The sequence below is a fragment of the Pygocentrus nattereri genome, chromosome 17 (genome assembly GCF_015220715.1).
Source record: "Pygocentrus nattereri isolate fPygNat1 chromosome 17, fPygNat1.pri, whole genome shotgun sequence".
Taxonomy (NCBI): Eukaryota; Metazoa; Chordata; class Actinopteri; order Characiformes; family Serrasalmidae; genus Pygocentrus; species Pygocentrus nattereri.
This window is the reverse complement of record NC_051227.1, coordinates 14,105,716-14,123,796: the sequence shown is the minus strand read 5'-3', so window position 1 is coordinate 14,123,796 and position 18,081 is coordinate 14,105,716. Positions and strand designations below refer to the sequence as shown.

The window sequence follows — 18,081 nt, the reverse complement described above, 5'->3', positions numbered from 1 at the left end:
GACGTTGCTTGGATGGCAGCAGATGTTGCTACAAAACCTGTATGTACCTTTCAGCATTAATGGGGCCTTCACAGATGTGCAGGTTACCCATGCCATGGGCACTAACACACCCCCACACCATCAGAGCTGATGCTGGCTTTTGAACTTTGAGCTGATAACAATCCGGACAGTCCTTTTCCTCTTTGGCCTGGAGGACACGACATCCATGATTTCCAAAAACAATTTGAAATGTGGACTCGTCAGACCACAGGACACTTTTCCACTTTGCGTCAGTCCATCTCAGATGAAATCCCTAAATTCCTTGCAATTGCACATTGAGAAACGTTGTTCTTAAACTGTTGGACTATTTGCTCACGCAGTCGTTCACAAAGTGGTGAACCTCGCCCGTCCTTGCTTGTGAACGACTGAGCCTTTCAGGGATGCTCCCTTTATACCCAATCATGACACTTGCCTGTTTCTGATTAACCTGTTCACCTGTGGAATGTTCCAAACAGGTGTTTTTTGAGCATTCCTCAACTTTCCCAGTCTTTTGCTCTTCCAACTTCTTTGGAACGTGTTGCAGGCATCAAATTCAAAATGAGTGAATATTTGCAAAAATCAATAAAGTTTGTCCGTTTGAACATTAAATATCTTGTCTTTGTAGTGTATTCAATTGAATATAGGTTGAAAAGGATTTGCACATCATCATATTCTGTTTTTATTTATGTTTTACACAACGTCCCAACTTCATTGAAATTGGGGTTGTAGATGGAAAGAGTGAGAAAGAACAAAAGAGAGAGACAGAACAAGATGAAAAAGAGATGTGGAGAGAGAATAAAAGAATAAGAAAGAGAGAGATAGAAAGAGGTAGAGAAAGAGGGGGGGGGAGAGAATGAGAGAGAAAAGAAAGAGATAGAGAAGGAGAGAGAGAGAAAAGAGATAGGGGTGGAAAGAGGGAGAGGAGAGACTGAGAGAGCGAGAGAGAGAGAGAGAGAGAGGGAGAGGAGAGAATGACAGAGAATGAGAGAGAGAGAGAATGACAGAGAAGGAGAGAGAAAGAGACAGAGGGGGATAGAGAGAGACAGAGGGAGAGAGAGATGGAGAGAGAGGGGGGTTAAAGAGAGAGAGAGAGAGAGAGAGACACACAGAGAATGAGACAGAGAGAGAGAGAGAGAGAGAATGAGAGAGACTGATAAAGAGGGTTAGAGAGACAGAGGGAGAGAGAGAGACGGAGAGAGAGGGGGGGTTAAAGAGAAAGGGAGAATGAGAGAGAGAGACAGAGAGAGAGAATGAGAGAGATAGAATGAGAGGGAGAGAGAGAGAGAGAGAGAGAGAGAGAGGGAGAGAATGAGAGAAAGATAGAATGAGAGGGAGAGAGAGGGAGAGAGGGGGTTAGAGAGAGACAGAGAGAGAGAGAGAGAGTTTTGTGTGTAGACTCCAGCAGGAGTTAATGTGATCTCCGTCTCCTCAGAGCGATCGTGCTGCTCTCACAAAGCCGAGCGGTTTGTCTTCCATGCTGATGTATTCATCAATCTCAATGTGTTTTTTTATTCTGTCCAGCTTTAAATCACATCCAAATCCTAATGCATCTGTTTATTACACAGAGAAAATTGAAAATCTGTCTGTGTGATATGGAGGGATTTTTTCAGCGGCTGGCCCACATAAAACACGCTGGCAGATATTAATGGCTTCTCTCCTGACCTCATTCTGTGGAGTGAGAGATAGGATGAAGGGCCGGAAATGATGAAAAATGAAATGGAGGAGCATCTGCTGTATAAACACAACTGCCTACAGTCACAGACACACACTTTATACACACACAGACGAGTCCTCTTTCACACAACACATCGCCTGGTAACCGGTATCTCGATATGGGCCTCTGCAGTACTGACAGGCAGCGATATGCTTATGAGGCCTCTAACCAATCAGAAAGCAGTCTGTGAGCATCCCAACCAATCACAGCTCCAGATTTCTGTGGGTATTCTAATGAACTGAGATATTCATGTAATCCAATGAAAGTCAATTATTCTGGTAAAAATAAGGCTAATCTTTAACCATATATATATATATATATATATATATATATATGTGTGTGTGTGTGTGTGTGTGTGTATGTGTGTTTGTGGGTATCTGTATATGTATGTGTATATGTATGTGTATATATGTGTATGTATGCGTGTGTGTGTTTGTATGTGTATATGTGTATGTATGTGTATGTGCGTGTATATGTGTGTATGTATGTATGTGTATATGTATGTATGTATATGTGCGTGAATATGTATGTATGTGCATGTATGTGTGTATGTGTGTGAATATGTATGTATGTGTATGTGTGTTTGTATGTGTATATGTGTATGTATGTTTGTTTGTATGTGTATATGTGTATGTATGTGTATGTGCGTGAATATGTATGTATGTATGTATGTATGTGTGTGAATATGTATGTATGTGTGTGTGTGTTTGTATGTGTATATGTGTATGTATGTGTATGTGCGTGTATGTGTGGAGTCACCTGTGCCATAGAAGGTGAGTGCAGTGGCAGTGAGTGGCTGCTGATCTGCTGTTGCTGCTGGTGCAGGCTGAGGTGCTGGTGTAATGGTGGGCTGATCTGCAGGGGTGGGGGGGTCGTTGCCATGCTGCTCATGCCCACTGAACCTGGCATGGGGGCGCTGGTCCGGGGTGGGCACCCCCGTACCAGGCTGTGGGGAAGGTGGGGGTTCAGGCCAGGCTGCTGGGGGTATGGGGGTCCCATGTAAAGACCTGGGTGAGACTGGCCTGCTCCAGGAAACACCGGCGGCTTCGGCCCCAACATCTGAGAGGCCTGGGACACCTTCACATCGCCTGGGTCACCGTAACTCTGGAGGAAGATTAAAGCACAACCATCAAAATTAATGGTAAAGCAGTGAACAAAGAACAGAGGTTACCACAGTAAAGACTTTAATGCTAATCATTACCCACTTACTAAACGTAGCTCAAAGTTAGAGGAAGCAGTGTTAACATGCAGTCTGAGACTAACTGTCGACTAAAGCTAACTGAACACTGACTTTAAACCTCCTGCTAGTTAACTCCTTAAAATCCTGGACTTCTTACATATTATTCAGTTACTACAGGGAATTCAGTGCAAACTGGCTGAGTTATTCGTAGGTTATAGAAGTGTGTAATAAAACCCAAAATCTAGTGAGGAATGGGTTAGCATTTTACTACGCTAACTAGCATGCTAACTGTTCACTGCTAACTAATAATACCCTAAAGTTAGTCGCTAAGTTGTGTTAGTATTATGCAATTTCACTAATGCTAACTGTTCCCCTCTGCTAGTTAATCATTCCTAAAAGGGGGAATTGTGTTAGCATGCCCTACATGAATAGTAACCATTCCCAGCAAAATAATAACACCTAAGAGTTAGTGGGAGTCTGGTAAGCATGTTGCTATTGCACTAGTGCTAACTGCAATTACACTAGTGCTAACTGCAATTACACTAGTGCTAACTGCTATTGCAGTAATGCTAACTGCTATTGCAGTAGTGCTAACTGCTATTGCACTAGTGCTAACTGCAATTGCACTAGTGCTAACTGCTATTGCATTAGTGCTAACTGGCAATTACACTAGTGCTAACTGCAATTACACTAGTGCTAACTGCTATTGCATTAGTGCTAACTGCTATTGCATTAGTGCTAACTGCAACTACACTAGTGCTAACTGCAATTACACTAGTGCTAACTGCTATTGCAGTAATGCTAACTGCTATTGCAGTAGTGCTAACTGCTATTGCACTAGTGCTAACTGCAATTGCACTAGTGCTAACTGCTATTGCATTAGTGCTAACTGGCAATTACACTAGTGCTAACTGCAATTACACTAGTGCTAACTGCTATTGCATTAGTGCTAACTGCTATTGCATTAGTGCTAACTGGCAATGACACTAGTGCTAACTGCAATTACACTAGTGCTAACTGCAATTACACTAGTGCTAACTGCTATTACACTAGTGCTAACTGTTTGCTGCTAGCTAAGACGACTCAAAGGTTAGTGGGAGTGGAATTAGCATTAAGCAATTACAGTAATGTGAACTGCTCCCTGTTAGCTCCCCAGGAGCTGCTTTGAGTTCTATTAGCATTTTGTAGTTACATTAGCGCTAACTGTTCCCGCCAAGTAATCCCACACAGAGATCTGGTATATGGCCGTATATATATATATATATATATATATATATATATACACACACATGTCTGATAGGCGAGTGAATGCATTACGCAAACTTTACATCTAGGTCTGATTCACGGTTGCATACATCCCAGTACAGTCATAACGGGACCTGTATCTGTCAGGGACCAATATTTTCAATTATGTCATGCTTTAATGATTTTATTGCACAGCTTACAATGTGCATGTTTTAGACTTTAGTTCTGGGCTATTACAATAACTTTCACTTCATTGGGAAGTGAAAAGAAGCTGAATATTCTTAATTGAAAAGTATAAAGCATTAAAATCAGTAAATGTATTAAAAGTATTTCATATATGTTGAGCTATGTACATTCATATCAGTATGAAGTCGTATGAACAAACTTAATCACCAAAAACACTAATATTGCATAACATAAAGCTAGAATATATGACGAATATATGGCATACTAAATGAATGTTTTCTATCATATGTTGTTAAATATATGTGTGTACATGTGTGCTGAAATATATAATGCATATTGAAAAATAGCCAGTTTCAAATAAGCTGGAATGTATCACATGTATGTCCAGAAATGACAGCTGGATATAAGGAAAATCCACATATGCCAATAGATATTCACATACTGGAAAACCATATATTTGCCATGTATCATACTCTCATATGGGATAGTATCTGAAAGCTAATGGGAGTTGGGAGACCAGTTTATTTATATAATAAACACGACCAAACGCCCATACAGTTTTTTCTGGTCAGTACCTGAGAGACGAGACTGGCCCTGTAAGCGGCCAACTGTTTCAGATACTCCTTCTTCGCAGTTTCCGTCTTCTTTTTGTACACCTGCGATCAAATAAACACGAGAAAAGCACAGTGAGAGCAAAATCCCTTCATAATTCTCATGTACAAGGATTTTTTTCCCTTCTGAACCTTAATGGTGTTCCATTTATGAGCTCAAAAGTGAAGCAGTCGTTGCTGGAGTGCTGAGCGCTGGTTAAGTAAGTGCACTGGAGTTTTAGCCATCAGCGCCGAGTTTATGGCCCCTCCATATTTCCCCTTTTAGCCGTCCCATATGTGTAATTATTTGCCCATCAATATATCAACGGTTATTGCCCCCACCAAGAGAAACTAAGTGAAAGCACAGACATAATGTTCTCTCATCAGGTAAACATCTCGTACTAAGCACAGGCTCTCGCTGTTCCACCGGCGGAGCTATTTACTGAGAAAAAATACAACTATAAAACAAAATTGTACAGAAAAAAGAGCTGTTTTGGTAAGAAAATGAGATGGAGCGAACCCAAAGAAGCTAGAAGTGATCTATTTATTTCTCTCTGAACGTTCATCTAAAAGCTTTAAAGGTCAAGATGTCTGGACGAGTCAATGCTAAAACAAACTTCAGTGGCATTAGCAAAAATAATTCAGTTTTCCAGGAAAAAAGAATGAAGCCAACCAGCTCAAAACTGCTTGCAGTGTGAAGTAAATCACACTATAACATTAGTATCATCACTTTGTAACTCTGTTACATCATAACTCTGTTACTTACACAACTGTAAGTACTATAATTGTGATATAGAAATGTCTTGGAGCCACTAGACCACACAAACTCACAGAGAGTTCCAACTTGCCTCTGGAAGCAATATCAGCACAAGAACCGTGCATCAGGAGCTTCATGAAATGGGTTTTCAGGCCGAGCAGATGCACGAAAGCCTAAGATTACTATGCGCAATGCCAAGTGTCAGCTGGAGCAGTGAAAACATTTTCTCTGGTGTGGTGAATCACATTTCTCTATCTGTCAGTTTCACAAATTAATTTGAGTTTGGTGGATGCCAGGAGAACGTTACCTACTGCAATGAAAAGTGCCAACAGTAAAGTTTGGTGGAGGAGGGATGATGAGCTGGGCTGCTTTTCAGGGTTTGGACCCCTCAGTTCCAGTGAAGGGTGATAATGTTACAGCACAAAGATATTTTACACAGTTATGAGCTTCCAGCTTTGCGTCAGCAGTTTGGGGAGGAGTCTTTCCTGTTCCAGCATGACAGCCCCTGAGCACAAAGCAGCTCCATAAAGACATGGTTTGACCAATGTGGTGTGGAGGAACTCCAGTGGCCTGCACAGAGCCCTGACCTCAACCCCACTGAACACCTTTGAGATAAACTGGAAATGTTGACTGTGAGCCAGACAGTTCCAGAACGGGATGTCCAACAAGCTCATATAGGTGTGAGGGTGACGTGTCCGCATACTTTTGGCCATATGGTGTATATTATATTGATGAACGGCTCCATTAACATATTCTGGCATCCAGCTTTTCTTGATAGAAATTTTGTACTTTAACTAAAAGCAGTTAAAGAAATATGTCACTGCTGTTGGAAAGAAACCTCGCAACTCCAGTTTTGTCCATTTTTCAGCTTTTGACATATTTTGAAAACGTCTGTTACTCTTGACATTGTGTGTAAATTTCATGATGAATGGACCAAAAGAAACGGCCCAAAATGACTTGGAAAGACGTCTGGTTCCACTGACTTACATTAAAAGTAAAGTGTGTTTTTTCCTTCTCCTGTAAAGTTACCATTTTGGAGATACGAGGTTTTGATCTGTTAACAGCGATATATACGTGACATTTAGGGTTACTGGTGATACCCTGCTTTAAAAGTACTATAACTTGGGAATGACACTATATAACAGTACTATAAATGGATTTCTGTCGCCTTAATTTGAGGCTTCTCATGTCAATACAATGTTATTTACTTCATAAAACATCCCATCTTGCATTTAATGCCATCAACTGTTCATTAACACTTATTTTTTTCTTTTTTAATTGTGTTATGAATTGTCAGTCTAAGTAGCCCTTAATAGTATTACCAATAAAGTACATTGAATTGACTTGATTATAATGTGTACGTCACATCCACATGAGTAAAACTATATTAAATGAAAATACACGTGTCATTCGGTTTGCTCACTTTTGGCAACCGTAATATATTCAGAAAATATTTTATAACGTTAATGTAAATATATTTAATTTACTTTCTTTTTCAGTGCAGCAGCTGCTGAAGGGCATAAAAGAAACTTACTGGAGAACAGAGACAAACCCTCAGAAAATCACACTCATTTGCTCACAAAATGGGGGTTTTCTTTATGTTGGTTTTGGGCAGAAAAAACCTGTATAACACTGTTTTCACACTCTGAGCAAAACTCAAGCTGATTTTAGACCACAGAAAGAAAAAAATCAGTAGTTCTTTTTGTCTACATGAAAGGAAATTAGCAGAACGCTGGAGTCACAGTGTGCCTGTGCGGCTGCTCTGGCTGTCATAACAAAACTAAACCTGCAGCACGTGCAAAGAAAACAAACCAAATTAACCAAATGTGTCTCTTTTGCATAGCAGCATATGCTAACAATTCTGCCCCTGTTTAAACAGTGTTATCATCACCGCTGTGAGATCATGCTCTCACTAATAAACGGCAGGGACAGGGGCTGTCCCCTCTACCACGAAGGGTTAAAAAGAAAGTTCAGGGGAAAAACCATCAAATTTGTTTTGATTTCGGTGAACGAATGTAGCTTTCTTGATGCAATCATTCCTGACAGTTCCGCAGTTCCTGACATGTCACTTGTTTAGGTTAGGACAGATGAAAAATGAAAGGACCTGATTTATTATTATTATTAACTATTAGGAGCAGTTCCATCTGCGTTTTCACACATTACACAATCTAGGCCTCCATTCAAGACCACCTTTAGTGAGTTAAACAGTATGGCTAATCAAGACCGAGACAAGACAGAGTCTAAAGAGAGCTGAGACTGAATCAGAAATGCAGTCAAGACCAAGTCAAGACCAGGTCTAAAAGGGCAGAGACTGAGTCAAAACAGAGTCTAAAGAGAGCAGAGACTGAGTCAAGACCAGGTCTAAAAGAGGGCTGAAACCAAGTCAAGACCGAATCTGAAGGCATAGAGGCCGAGTCAAGACCAAGTCTAAAGGAGCAGAGACTGAGTCAAGACCAGGTCTAAAAGAGGGCTGAAACCAAGTCAAGACCGAATCTGAAGGCATAGAGGCCGAGTCAAGACCAAGTCTAAAGGAGCAGAGACTGAGTCAAGACCAAGTCTAAAGGGGCAGAGACTGAGTCAAGACCAAGTCTAAAGGAGCAGAGACCATCGAAAGGGGCAGAGACGGAGTCAACACCAAGTCTAAAGAGGCAAAGACCATCTAAAGAAGCAGAGATTGTGTCAAGACAGAATCAAAAGAGGCCAGAGACAAGATCCAAATCTAAATATAACAGACCCTGAGCCAAGATTGAGCCTACAGGGGTCAATACAGATTTAAGACGGAGTCTAAAGGGGCAGAGACTGAGCTGAGGTTGAGTTCAAAGGGCTGGAGACCCACTGGAGATGTGAGAGGCAGTATGTGTAGCAGTATTGGGAGGTACCTGTTTCTGTTCTTCTCCCAGACCGTCCCACATAGAAGCCACAATCTTGGACACCTCTCCAAAAGTGGCGTTGGGGTTTTGGCCTTTAATGGCTGCCTGTGTGTCTCTGAAGAACAGAGCGTATGCAGATACAGGTTTCTGTGGCTCGTTGGGGTCCTTCTTCTTCTTCTTCTTGGGGGTTTTGGGTTTTTTGGCCATGTCTGAGGCAGCTCTCTTTTCCGCACCACTCTGGACAAAAAAAAAGAAGCTTATAATAGCAAGTTATTAAAAATATCTTCTGCTTTCTCTCACTGGCCACTTTATTAGAAACACCTACCTTGCACTTCTAGTAACTGGCCACTTTATTAGAAACACCTACCTTGTGATACCACTAACTGGTCATTTTATTAGAAAACACCTACTCTGTACTTCTGCCAACTGGCCACTATATTAGAAACACCTACCTTCTAGCTCCACTACGCAGGTGTACAGTTACAGTCTGTAGTCTATCTGTTCCTCCGCAGTGTATCAGCCTCCATCTACCTCATTAATCACTGGTCACAGAATTGCTGCTGGCCAGATATAATTTGCGGGTCAGCATCTGTTAGGTAGCTGAACAGTCCACCACCCAAAAATACAAAACAACAGCCTCTCTGTGGTCAGAAAACTGACCACTGATTAAGTCCTAAAGGATGGCTAACATAAAGCTAGAATTGAGAACTGAACACCAACAAGCTGGAGCTATACGAGAGGGGTTTCTGATAAAGTGGCCGCTCTATATACGATACTTCTGAAAACAATATTGCTAAGAGTGACTCCCAGCTTTTAGTGTCTGTGTATCATAAATATATAAACAGCAGCCCTTCGTAATTGAGTGGCGATGCAGGTCGTTTACAGCTGTTGACATTTTAATGACCAGCCCTGGGCTCCCTTTAGGTGAGCAGGACTCCTGGGCTGAAAAGTTGAGCTGATTGCACGAAGCTCAGGGGCTCTCCAGAGAGTTCTGAAATGGCCTCGTGCTCTGGGGAGCCAGTAAAGGCTGGTGAAAAAACCGCTGGAGCATTAAGGACCATCATTAGATGGCAGAGAGAAACTGTTCTGTGTTTATACCATTCCTGGATTTGTTAAAACGGATGTCATTAAAGATAGTAACAATAGTGAGAAATGACTTCCACTCATGCTCTCTTTTCATCTTTGAGAGACAAGATCCAACCACATATGCAGATTAGCTAGTAAAAACAATTTTAGTCATGTAAAATTAAAAACAGAAAAGTTTGGTATGATTTAATGTTGAAAAGTTTAACAATTATACCATGTTGAAAAATAAGACAGCTTTAAAAGTTTTCTTTCATAAGGACTTTTATTCTGGTGTGGTATTAGAAAAGAGTGGGCAGGGTATTGCTTCATAAAGAGGACAACAAGTGACCTTAAAGGGACAATGCCAAGATCAGTATCTTTTTCACAAACGTTGAAGAAATTGTTATATTCGGAGTCACAGTTGGCTCAGTTGCAAGTGTGCTACTATCATTATTATTATTATTATTATTATTATTACAATTTAAACTTGAGTTTAAGTGTATATGTGTACATAATAAGTCTAAGTACAAAGAAAATACATTTAAAAAATTCTTTAATGTGCAGCTGCAGCCCCTGGAATTCCTCTTTAGTCTGGTTTATTATTGCAAAAGAAAACAAGCGCATCTGCATTTCAACATTTTTTTTCTGGCCAGGTGTCCCCAAACTTTTAAGTCTGTTCTTTTTTAGTATTTTCAAATGTTAATACTTTTATTTTTACTTGTTTGGCACAGTGTCTTCGTGTGGGTGTGTGAAACTTCACCTTCAGAGCTTCCTCAGCATCGTCCTCGTGCACCGAGCTGGAAGGTGAAGGTGTGGCCGATTTGCTCTCGGGAGGAGACGGAGAGCCGTGTGTGCCGTTTCCGCTCACGCCCAGCTGAGAGCTGAGCTGTGACTGGTTGATGGTGGTTAGCTGACCCTGAGGAGCCATGCCCGACTGGACCCTGGGCCTGAGTGGGTCGACCTGAGGATGGCCGCTGTATCGCGAGTCTGAGTTAACCATCTGCTGCATCTGCCACAAAAACAAAGAGTAACGAATCTGCATTACCACAAAAAACATGAAAGCAAGTGAAAAAGACAACCACACCCTCTAAACCACAGGACACTGCAGCGCTCAAACCATGTTAACTTCCCTTCTGAAGCTGCTCTTTTAACACGTTAACTGAAACTGTGGACAGTCTCCTCAGCCAACACTGTTTCCCACCAGTACTGTTAACTTTGATCTCCCTTCATCTGTGGCACCTGAGCTAAAGCATAACTGGTTCCATTTAGGTTACAGTTCTTTTACATGTGGTGTGACTGAAGCTCAGAATGATATTAAATTAAGCAGATAAAACTATTAATTAGAATGTATTTGTTGCACACTAATACTACAAGTTATTATAGTAACTATAATGTATAATATATGATTATATATAATAATTAAATGCATATTTTAACATCTCAATGACACAATATATAGTGTAGAGAACAGAAAAATATTGTGTCCAAAACTGTAAGAGAATTTAGGCCTCAGCTGTAAGAGAACTTTAGCCCAAACTGTAACATAATGTTGGCCCAAACTATAAAAGAACTGTACAAGAACTGTAATTTAATATTGGATCAAACTGTAACATTATTTGGGCCCACATTGTAACATAATGTTGGCCAAACCTAAGAGAATTTTGGCCCAACTACAATATAATTTTGGCCCAAAACTGTAACGTAATTTTGGCCCACATTGTAACATAACATTGGCTCAAACTCTAGGAGAACTCTGGCCAAAACTTCAACATAACTCTTGCCAAAGCTTCACCATAACTTTGGCCAAAACATCACCATAACTTTGGCCAAAACTTCACCATAACTTTGGCCAAAACTTCACCATAACTTTGGCCAAAACTTCACCATAACTTTGGCCAAAACTTCAACATAACTCTTGCCAAAGCTTCACCATAACTTTGGCTAAAACTTCAACATAACTCTTGCCAAAGCTTCACCATAACTTTGGCCAAAGCTTCACAATAACTTTGGCCAAAACATTCAACATAACTTTGGCTAAAACTTCAACATAACTCTTGCCAAAGCTTCACCATAACTTTGGATAAAACTTCAAAATAACTCTTGCCAAAGCTTCACCATAACTTTGGCTAAAACTTCAACATAACTCTTGCCAAAGCTTCACCATAACTTTGGCCAAAGCTTCACCATAACTTTGGCCAAAACCTTCAACATAACTCTGGCCAAAACTTCAACATAACTCTGGCCAAAACTTCAACATAACTCTGGACAAAACTTCAACATAACTCTGGACAAAACTTCAACATAACTCTGGACAAAACTTCAACATAACTGGACAAAACTTCAACATAACTCTGGCCAAAACTATAAGACAACTTTGGCCCAAACTGTAATGTAAAATTTGGCCAGTGATGCAGTAAGAACAGCTTTGCTTTTTGCTGAAGGGTAAAATCACTTCCTCCCTGCCTGGAGCCTCTGTGGCTGTGCTGAGCCACCCGACACCACCTGCAGCAGCAGGTGAGCTGAAATCTACACCACACCTGCTATTGTTACGGAAACAAAGCCCCCGACAGGTGGAGCTTTAGGGGTGGACAGGGGAGTCCCACCTTACTACCGGGAGCATGGCCTCCGGCTGAAGAAAAACAACAACAGTGTCTCAGCTGAGAAATCTTCTTAAGCTGAATGATCACATCAGTTAAAGCCAGAGGAAACGTGCTTGACACGACCTGCAGCAGCGGAAACACTACAGGCCAAAAGACTGCAGGCAACAGCAGCAACAAACTGAAACAAACTGCTTTGGGGTAAATAGATGGTAATGATGGCTTCCATAGATGTGGATATATAATGCTAATTAAGAATATATTTATCCACTTACTTCCATTAAAAGTTAAGAACATTTTTTCTCGTCCTGCAAAGTTACTTTTTTGGAGATACAAGGTTTTATTCAGACAGCAGCAACATATTTATAAACGATACCTTTAAAAGAGAAGGAAAAAACATACTTTACTTTTCATATTAATCAATGGAACCAGAATTTCAAAAAGTCATTTTGGTCCAATTTGGTTTCCTTTGGTCCATCCAGCGTGAATTTTACACACAATATAAAGGGCAACAAGCAATTTCAAATTATGCCAAAAACGGAAAAACTTCAAAGATGGAGATATGAGGGTTTTTTTATATATCGCTGTAGTCGGAACAAAACCTCTCTCCAATCTCCAAATGGTAACTTTACAGAAGAAGGAAAAAACATACATTACTTTCAATATAAGTCAATGGAACCGGACATTTTTCCAAGTCATTTTTGGACATTTCTTTTGGTCCATCCTTCTTAAAATTTACATACAATGTTTAGAGCAAAGTGCATTTTGAAATTATGCCAAAAACTTAAAATCGACAAAAATTAAGATATGAGGTAGGTTTTGTTCTGACGATAGCAATATATATATGTATATATATATATATATATATATATATATATATATATATATATATATATATAGAGAGAGAGAGATAGATATATATATATATATAGAGAGAGAGCACCAAAAAGGGTTCCTCTGCTATAGCAAGCTTGACATCTTAACAATTGAAGAACTCTTTGTAGTGTTATACAGAACCAGTTTCCAAAAATTACCACATAGAAAACATTCTCTATACATCTGAACAATCACTTCACAATGCAAAGAACAATTTAAGCATGAAAACCATCTTTTTTAGTTGACGGAAATGACAACATTGCCAATAACTAATGAGAACATAAGTTGGAAGGTGAATAGCCATAGAAGTTGGCTGAGCAGGTACAGCATGTTTATTAACGTATGTCGTCCCTGGACATCTAAAGAAAGTAAAGCAGAGAAAACAAATGAACATGCTGCGAGACCCATTTAGTAAACTGCTGCCCACTATGTTCCCCTCACTGTTAACCATCTCTGCTTGATCTACTCCAGTAATCGTGTGTTATTTTTGGCGGGAAATTAGTTGGGTTAGTTTGGTCCTGACCGCAAGCCGATCGACTCCAACTTTACCGTAAATGTGCGCTTCTCTAGAAATGAAAGTGCAGTGTGGAAAAGTGTCTGTGAACTTGGTTTAATTCAGAGTTTAATCTCTGTTATGGCGTGGAGTGAAAAGGTAAAGCTTTCGTTTTTGGTGAAGCAAGCTTGTGTGTTGTCACCGTGCAGGCCCGGCGCACGCTCTATGTTTTTTATGCATCAGCCCACTCTTTCTAATGAAACATTTGTGTTTTCTTTAGGGGAGGGGGGCTTTTTCCAGCTCAGCAGACAATGCCCACCTTGTGTCATGAATAGGAAGATAATGTGGTCACTGTTGAGCTGGAACCTCTGTAGTTTTTAAACCACGCACAGTGATAAAGGTCAGCTTTCTATTTCCTCACCAAATGAAACTCGAAGGTAAAACTCAGTGTTTTTCTCTAACTGCAGCTCTTTTAGCAGAATGACTGTCTTCCTAATCAGATACCTTCACTGAGCTGAGACTCAAACTGAATACACACAAATACATTATTTTATTACATATTATAAACACAGAACCAGCTATCTGGACGATACATGCGCTGTTGCTTGTAAAATCCCATATATAATTACAGATAAACACAAATAAACATAAATGCAGAAAAATAGAACATAAATTCCTTGTTTTTTTTAAAGAACAGTAGCTGATTTCTTGTCAGAAGAACAAAGTTAACATAACACCGAACATAATTAAGTATTTATTAGTTAAAGCAGGTACTGGATCACAACAAACACACTGAAATACATAAAATCACTACTCAGTATAATAATATTGTTAGTATTGATTGTAATTTTACTGTTTTTATGAGCACATAAATGATTAATACCCCGATAAATTCTAGTTAAATTGAATTTTTTTACTGCCTAAAACTTTTGTACAGAACTGTATGTATACAGATTATTTTTTTACATCTTTTGAAAAATTCCAGCTGAGCTTTATATCGAAATGAATGGTGTAACACCTACATTACATTATAGTACATTCATATCTAATAAAGGTTAATGTATTTTCCTTCCACTGTGAATTTACTGCTTTGGAGATACGACATCTTCCTCCGACAATCAATATTGAAAAATCGAAAACATTTATCTAAGCAATGAGGACTTGTTTGCTCAGTAAAACACTAATATTACAATAAATACAAATAACATTAATACTCTACAATGTAAAAAAGTGGCTCTTCAGATCTGCCTCAAAAAATGACTTAATTTTCAAAAAATTACTTAAATTGAAAAAAAAAAAAAAGATTTCTGTAGGTTGAATAAAACTAGTTAATTTACTTGTTCCAACATGAAGTAATTTTAAAGTAGATCTGATGAGACACTTTTTTACACTCTGGCTGAATTCAGCTGTTTGTGTGTTAATGTTGCTCTATATTAATGATGTGTATTCATTTTACAAGCAAAAACACTCTTATGACTGAGATAAATTAGCTTTATGTATAAGGAAAAATGTCAGCATTTTATCTGTTACATGTTCACTTACTATTTTACATGTTCACTATTTCATATTAAATTATGTATTTATTTAATGTACTTTTTATCTTCTGCTTTAATCAGATATCACTCACATGACCAAAAGAAATCGTCAGTGTATATTTACCATTATATATATATATATATATATATATATATATATATATATATATATATATATATGTATATATGCATCAATAAGAGGTCAGAGGAGAATGGGCAGACTGGTTTGAGATGGTAGAAAGGCAACAGGAACTCAAATAACCAACCAAAATCTCTGAGGATATATATATATATATATATATATATATATATCAGATATATATATATATATATATATATATATATCGCTCCTGTCGGAAGAAAACCTTGTATCTCCATTTTGATGACTTGGAAAAACATCTGGTTCTATTTACTTACATTAAAATAGTTTTTTTTTCTTCTCCTGTAAAGTTTTTTTGAAGATACAAGGTTATGTTCCGACAGCAGCGATATTTCATATACATATATATATATATATATATATATATATATATATAAAAAACACACACACTTACTTATTGCTTAACTTCTACTGTATCTATATGGCTCTAGAGAGCACATAGAGAGAGAGTGAGAGAGAGAGAGAGAGAGAGAGAGAGAGAGAGAGAAATTGTGTTATTATGTATGTGGATGAATGGTGGAAGGCTGTAGAAGCTATTGAATTGTGTGTGTCAGAGAGAGAGGCTGCTGGTATTTATCATCTGCGCTCGGCCATTAATCTCCACTACAGAGAGGACAAAGGCTTGGCCGCTGTGAATAGAGGTCACATGATGAGGTCACTTACAAAACCCCCTAAAGGTTGCGTGTGCTGCACTTTTTAAGTTTTATCTAACAAATGCCACCCCTCCGCCTCCCCCTGCTTGTCCCAACACCCCCCCCCACAGCCATCACACCCACTGACCTGTACTGCAAGACAGGTCATTTTCATTTTGTATCAATTTCATTTAAACTGCAATTTCATTTACAGAAGATATTAGATCTGCATGCGGGTCTGGCTACAGCACATAGAGAGAGAGAGAGAGAGAGAGAGAGAGAGAGAGAGAGAGAGAGAGAGAAAGAGGGGGGAGAGAGAGACAGGGACAGAGAGAGACAGAGAGAGAGAGAGAGAGAGAGAAAGAGAGAGAGAGAGAGAGAGAGAGAGAGAGAGAGAGAGAGAGAGAGAAAGAGGGGGGAGAGAGAGACAGGGACAGAGAGAGACAGAGAGAGAGAGAGAGAGAGAGAGAAAGAGAGAGAGAGAGAGAGAGAGAGAGAGAGAGAGAGAAAGAGGGGGGAGAGAGAGACAGGGACAGAGAGAGACAGAGAGAGAGAGAGAGAGAGAGAGAGAGAGAGAGAGAGAGAGAGAGGGGGGAGAGAGAGACAGGGACAGAGAGAGAGAGAGAGAGAGAGAGAGAGAGAGAGAGAGAGAGAGAGAGAGAGAGAGAGAGAAAGAGGGGGGAGAGAGAGACAGGGAGAGAGAGACAGGGACAGAGAGAGACAGAGAGAGAGAGAGAGAGAGAGAGAGAGAGAGAGAGAGAGAGAGAGAGAGAGAGAGAGAGAGAGAGAGAGAGAAAGAGGGGGGAGAGAGAGACAGGGACAGAGAGAGACAGAGAGAGAGAGAGAGAGAGAGAGAGAAAGAGAGAGAGAGGGAGTGAATGAGAGAGAGAGAGAGGGAGAGAGACAGAGAGAGAAAGAGGGGGGAGAGAGAGACAGAGAGACAGAGACAGAGAGGGGGGAGAGAGAGAAAGAGAGAGAGAGAGAGAGAGAGACAGAGAGGGGGGGAGAAAGGGAGAAAGAGAGAGAGAGTGAGGGAGTGAGTGAGAGAGTGAGTGAGAGAGAGAGAGAGGGGGGGGGGGGGGGTAGTGATGTAAGAAAAAATACAGCAGAACTTTTCCATGCTCTCCAATGACATTTTAAAGGGAGGAAAATAATGTCTACTTTACGCAGCCTGTCACTTCAGGGCCACTTTCACATCCTTCTGTTTCCATTAAAATGGTATAAATAGCTTAAGTGCTGGAGCAGATCAGAGCCAATTGTTTGCGCTGGGTAATAAAACCACAGTGCAGCGATAAGCACTTTCTCCAGCTCCATAATGAGAGCGCATTTCATGTCCTTGTGCAAGAGAACACAGGAAAAGCACAGTAACAGTCAATACCTATTCATTTTAGAGATAAAACTAACATTCAAATACATATTCAGTCATTAAAATCAAACTGACTCGACAACACAACTGCAAACGTCAATGAATCACACCAAAAACTATGTAATATAAAAGAAGGTAAAGAGAAAATGAGGCTCCTAACAACCACCTGGAAGAGCTGGTCGACCCCAAAATTGCCCCCATCAGATAAACAGCACTTAAAGCTTTGATCTCTGAGAGAGGAGAAAATCAAGCTGCTTCAGATCTGAAAACATCCACAGGTGTTTGTCCATCCTTCCACTGTGAGAAGACCACTCAGCGCTGTGGGTCTGAAAGGACGTGTAGCTGTTCAAGAAAAACCTCACTGAGAAAAGGAGCCGGACACATCAAACAAAGAAGCTGAACGATGGACTGACCGCCCCAGAGTCCAGACCTCAACACCACTGAATGGGTTTGATTAGTTCAGAAAATCATCAACCAGCTTCTAAGACTGAGCTTTGGAGGCATATCTGCAGATTCTTTGAGGAGCTGAAAGTGAGGCTTCTGAAAAGAACGGAAGCTGAAATGACGAGAAAAAGAGACTCAGTGACCACTGAATAACTGAAAAACTGAACAAAAAACAAATCAAACTCAAAAATGATTAATATGTTTAGTTGTTGCTGCAAGTTAAAGACAAATTAATAATAAATTAATAATAAATGTATTTTAAAAATAAAAATAGTTATGAATAATAATGTGTGTGGTGTATTCCACTACATTGCCAAAAGTATTCAGTCACCCATCCAAATCATTGAATTCAG

At 39.8% G+C, this 18,081-nt stretch overlaps 1 protein-coding gene across 2 annotated transcripts in view; it reads right to left on the bottom strand.

The window, feature by feature from the left end:
• The window catches only part of tox (thymocyte selection-associated high mobility group box), a 127,190-nt gene that overhangs the window by 21,201 nt on the left and 87,908 nt on the right, over positions 1–18,081 (bottom strand). For both annotated transcript variants that reach the window (XM_017706335.2, XM_017706336.2), the window contains exons 5-8: positions 10,386–10,634; positions 8,570–8,797; positions 4,919–4,999; positions 2,492–2,836 (exon numbers count right to left, since the gene is read on the bottom strand). In XM_017706335.2, the coding sequence (XP_017561824.1) occupies positions 2,492–2,836; positions 4,919–4,999; positions 8,570–8,797; positions 10,386–10,634 (903 nt within the window). The remainder of the gene's footprint in view (positions 1–2,491; positions 2,837–4,918; positions 5,000–8,569; positions 8,798–10,385; positions 10,635–18,081) is intronic.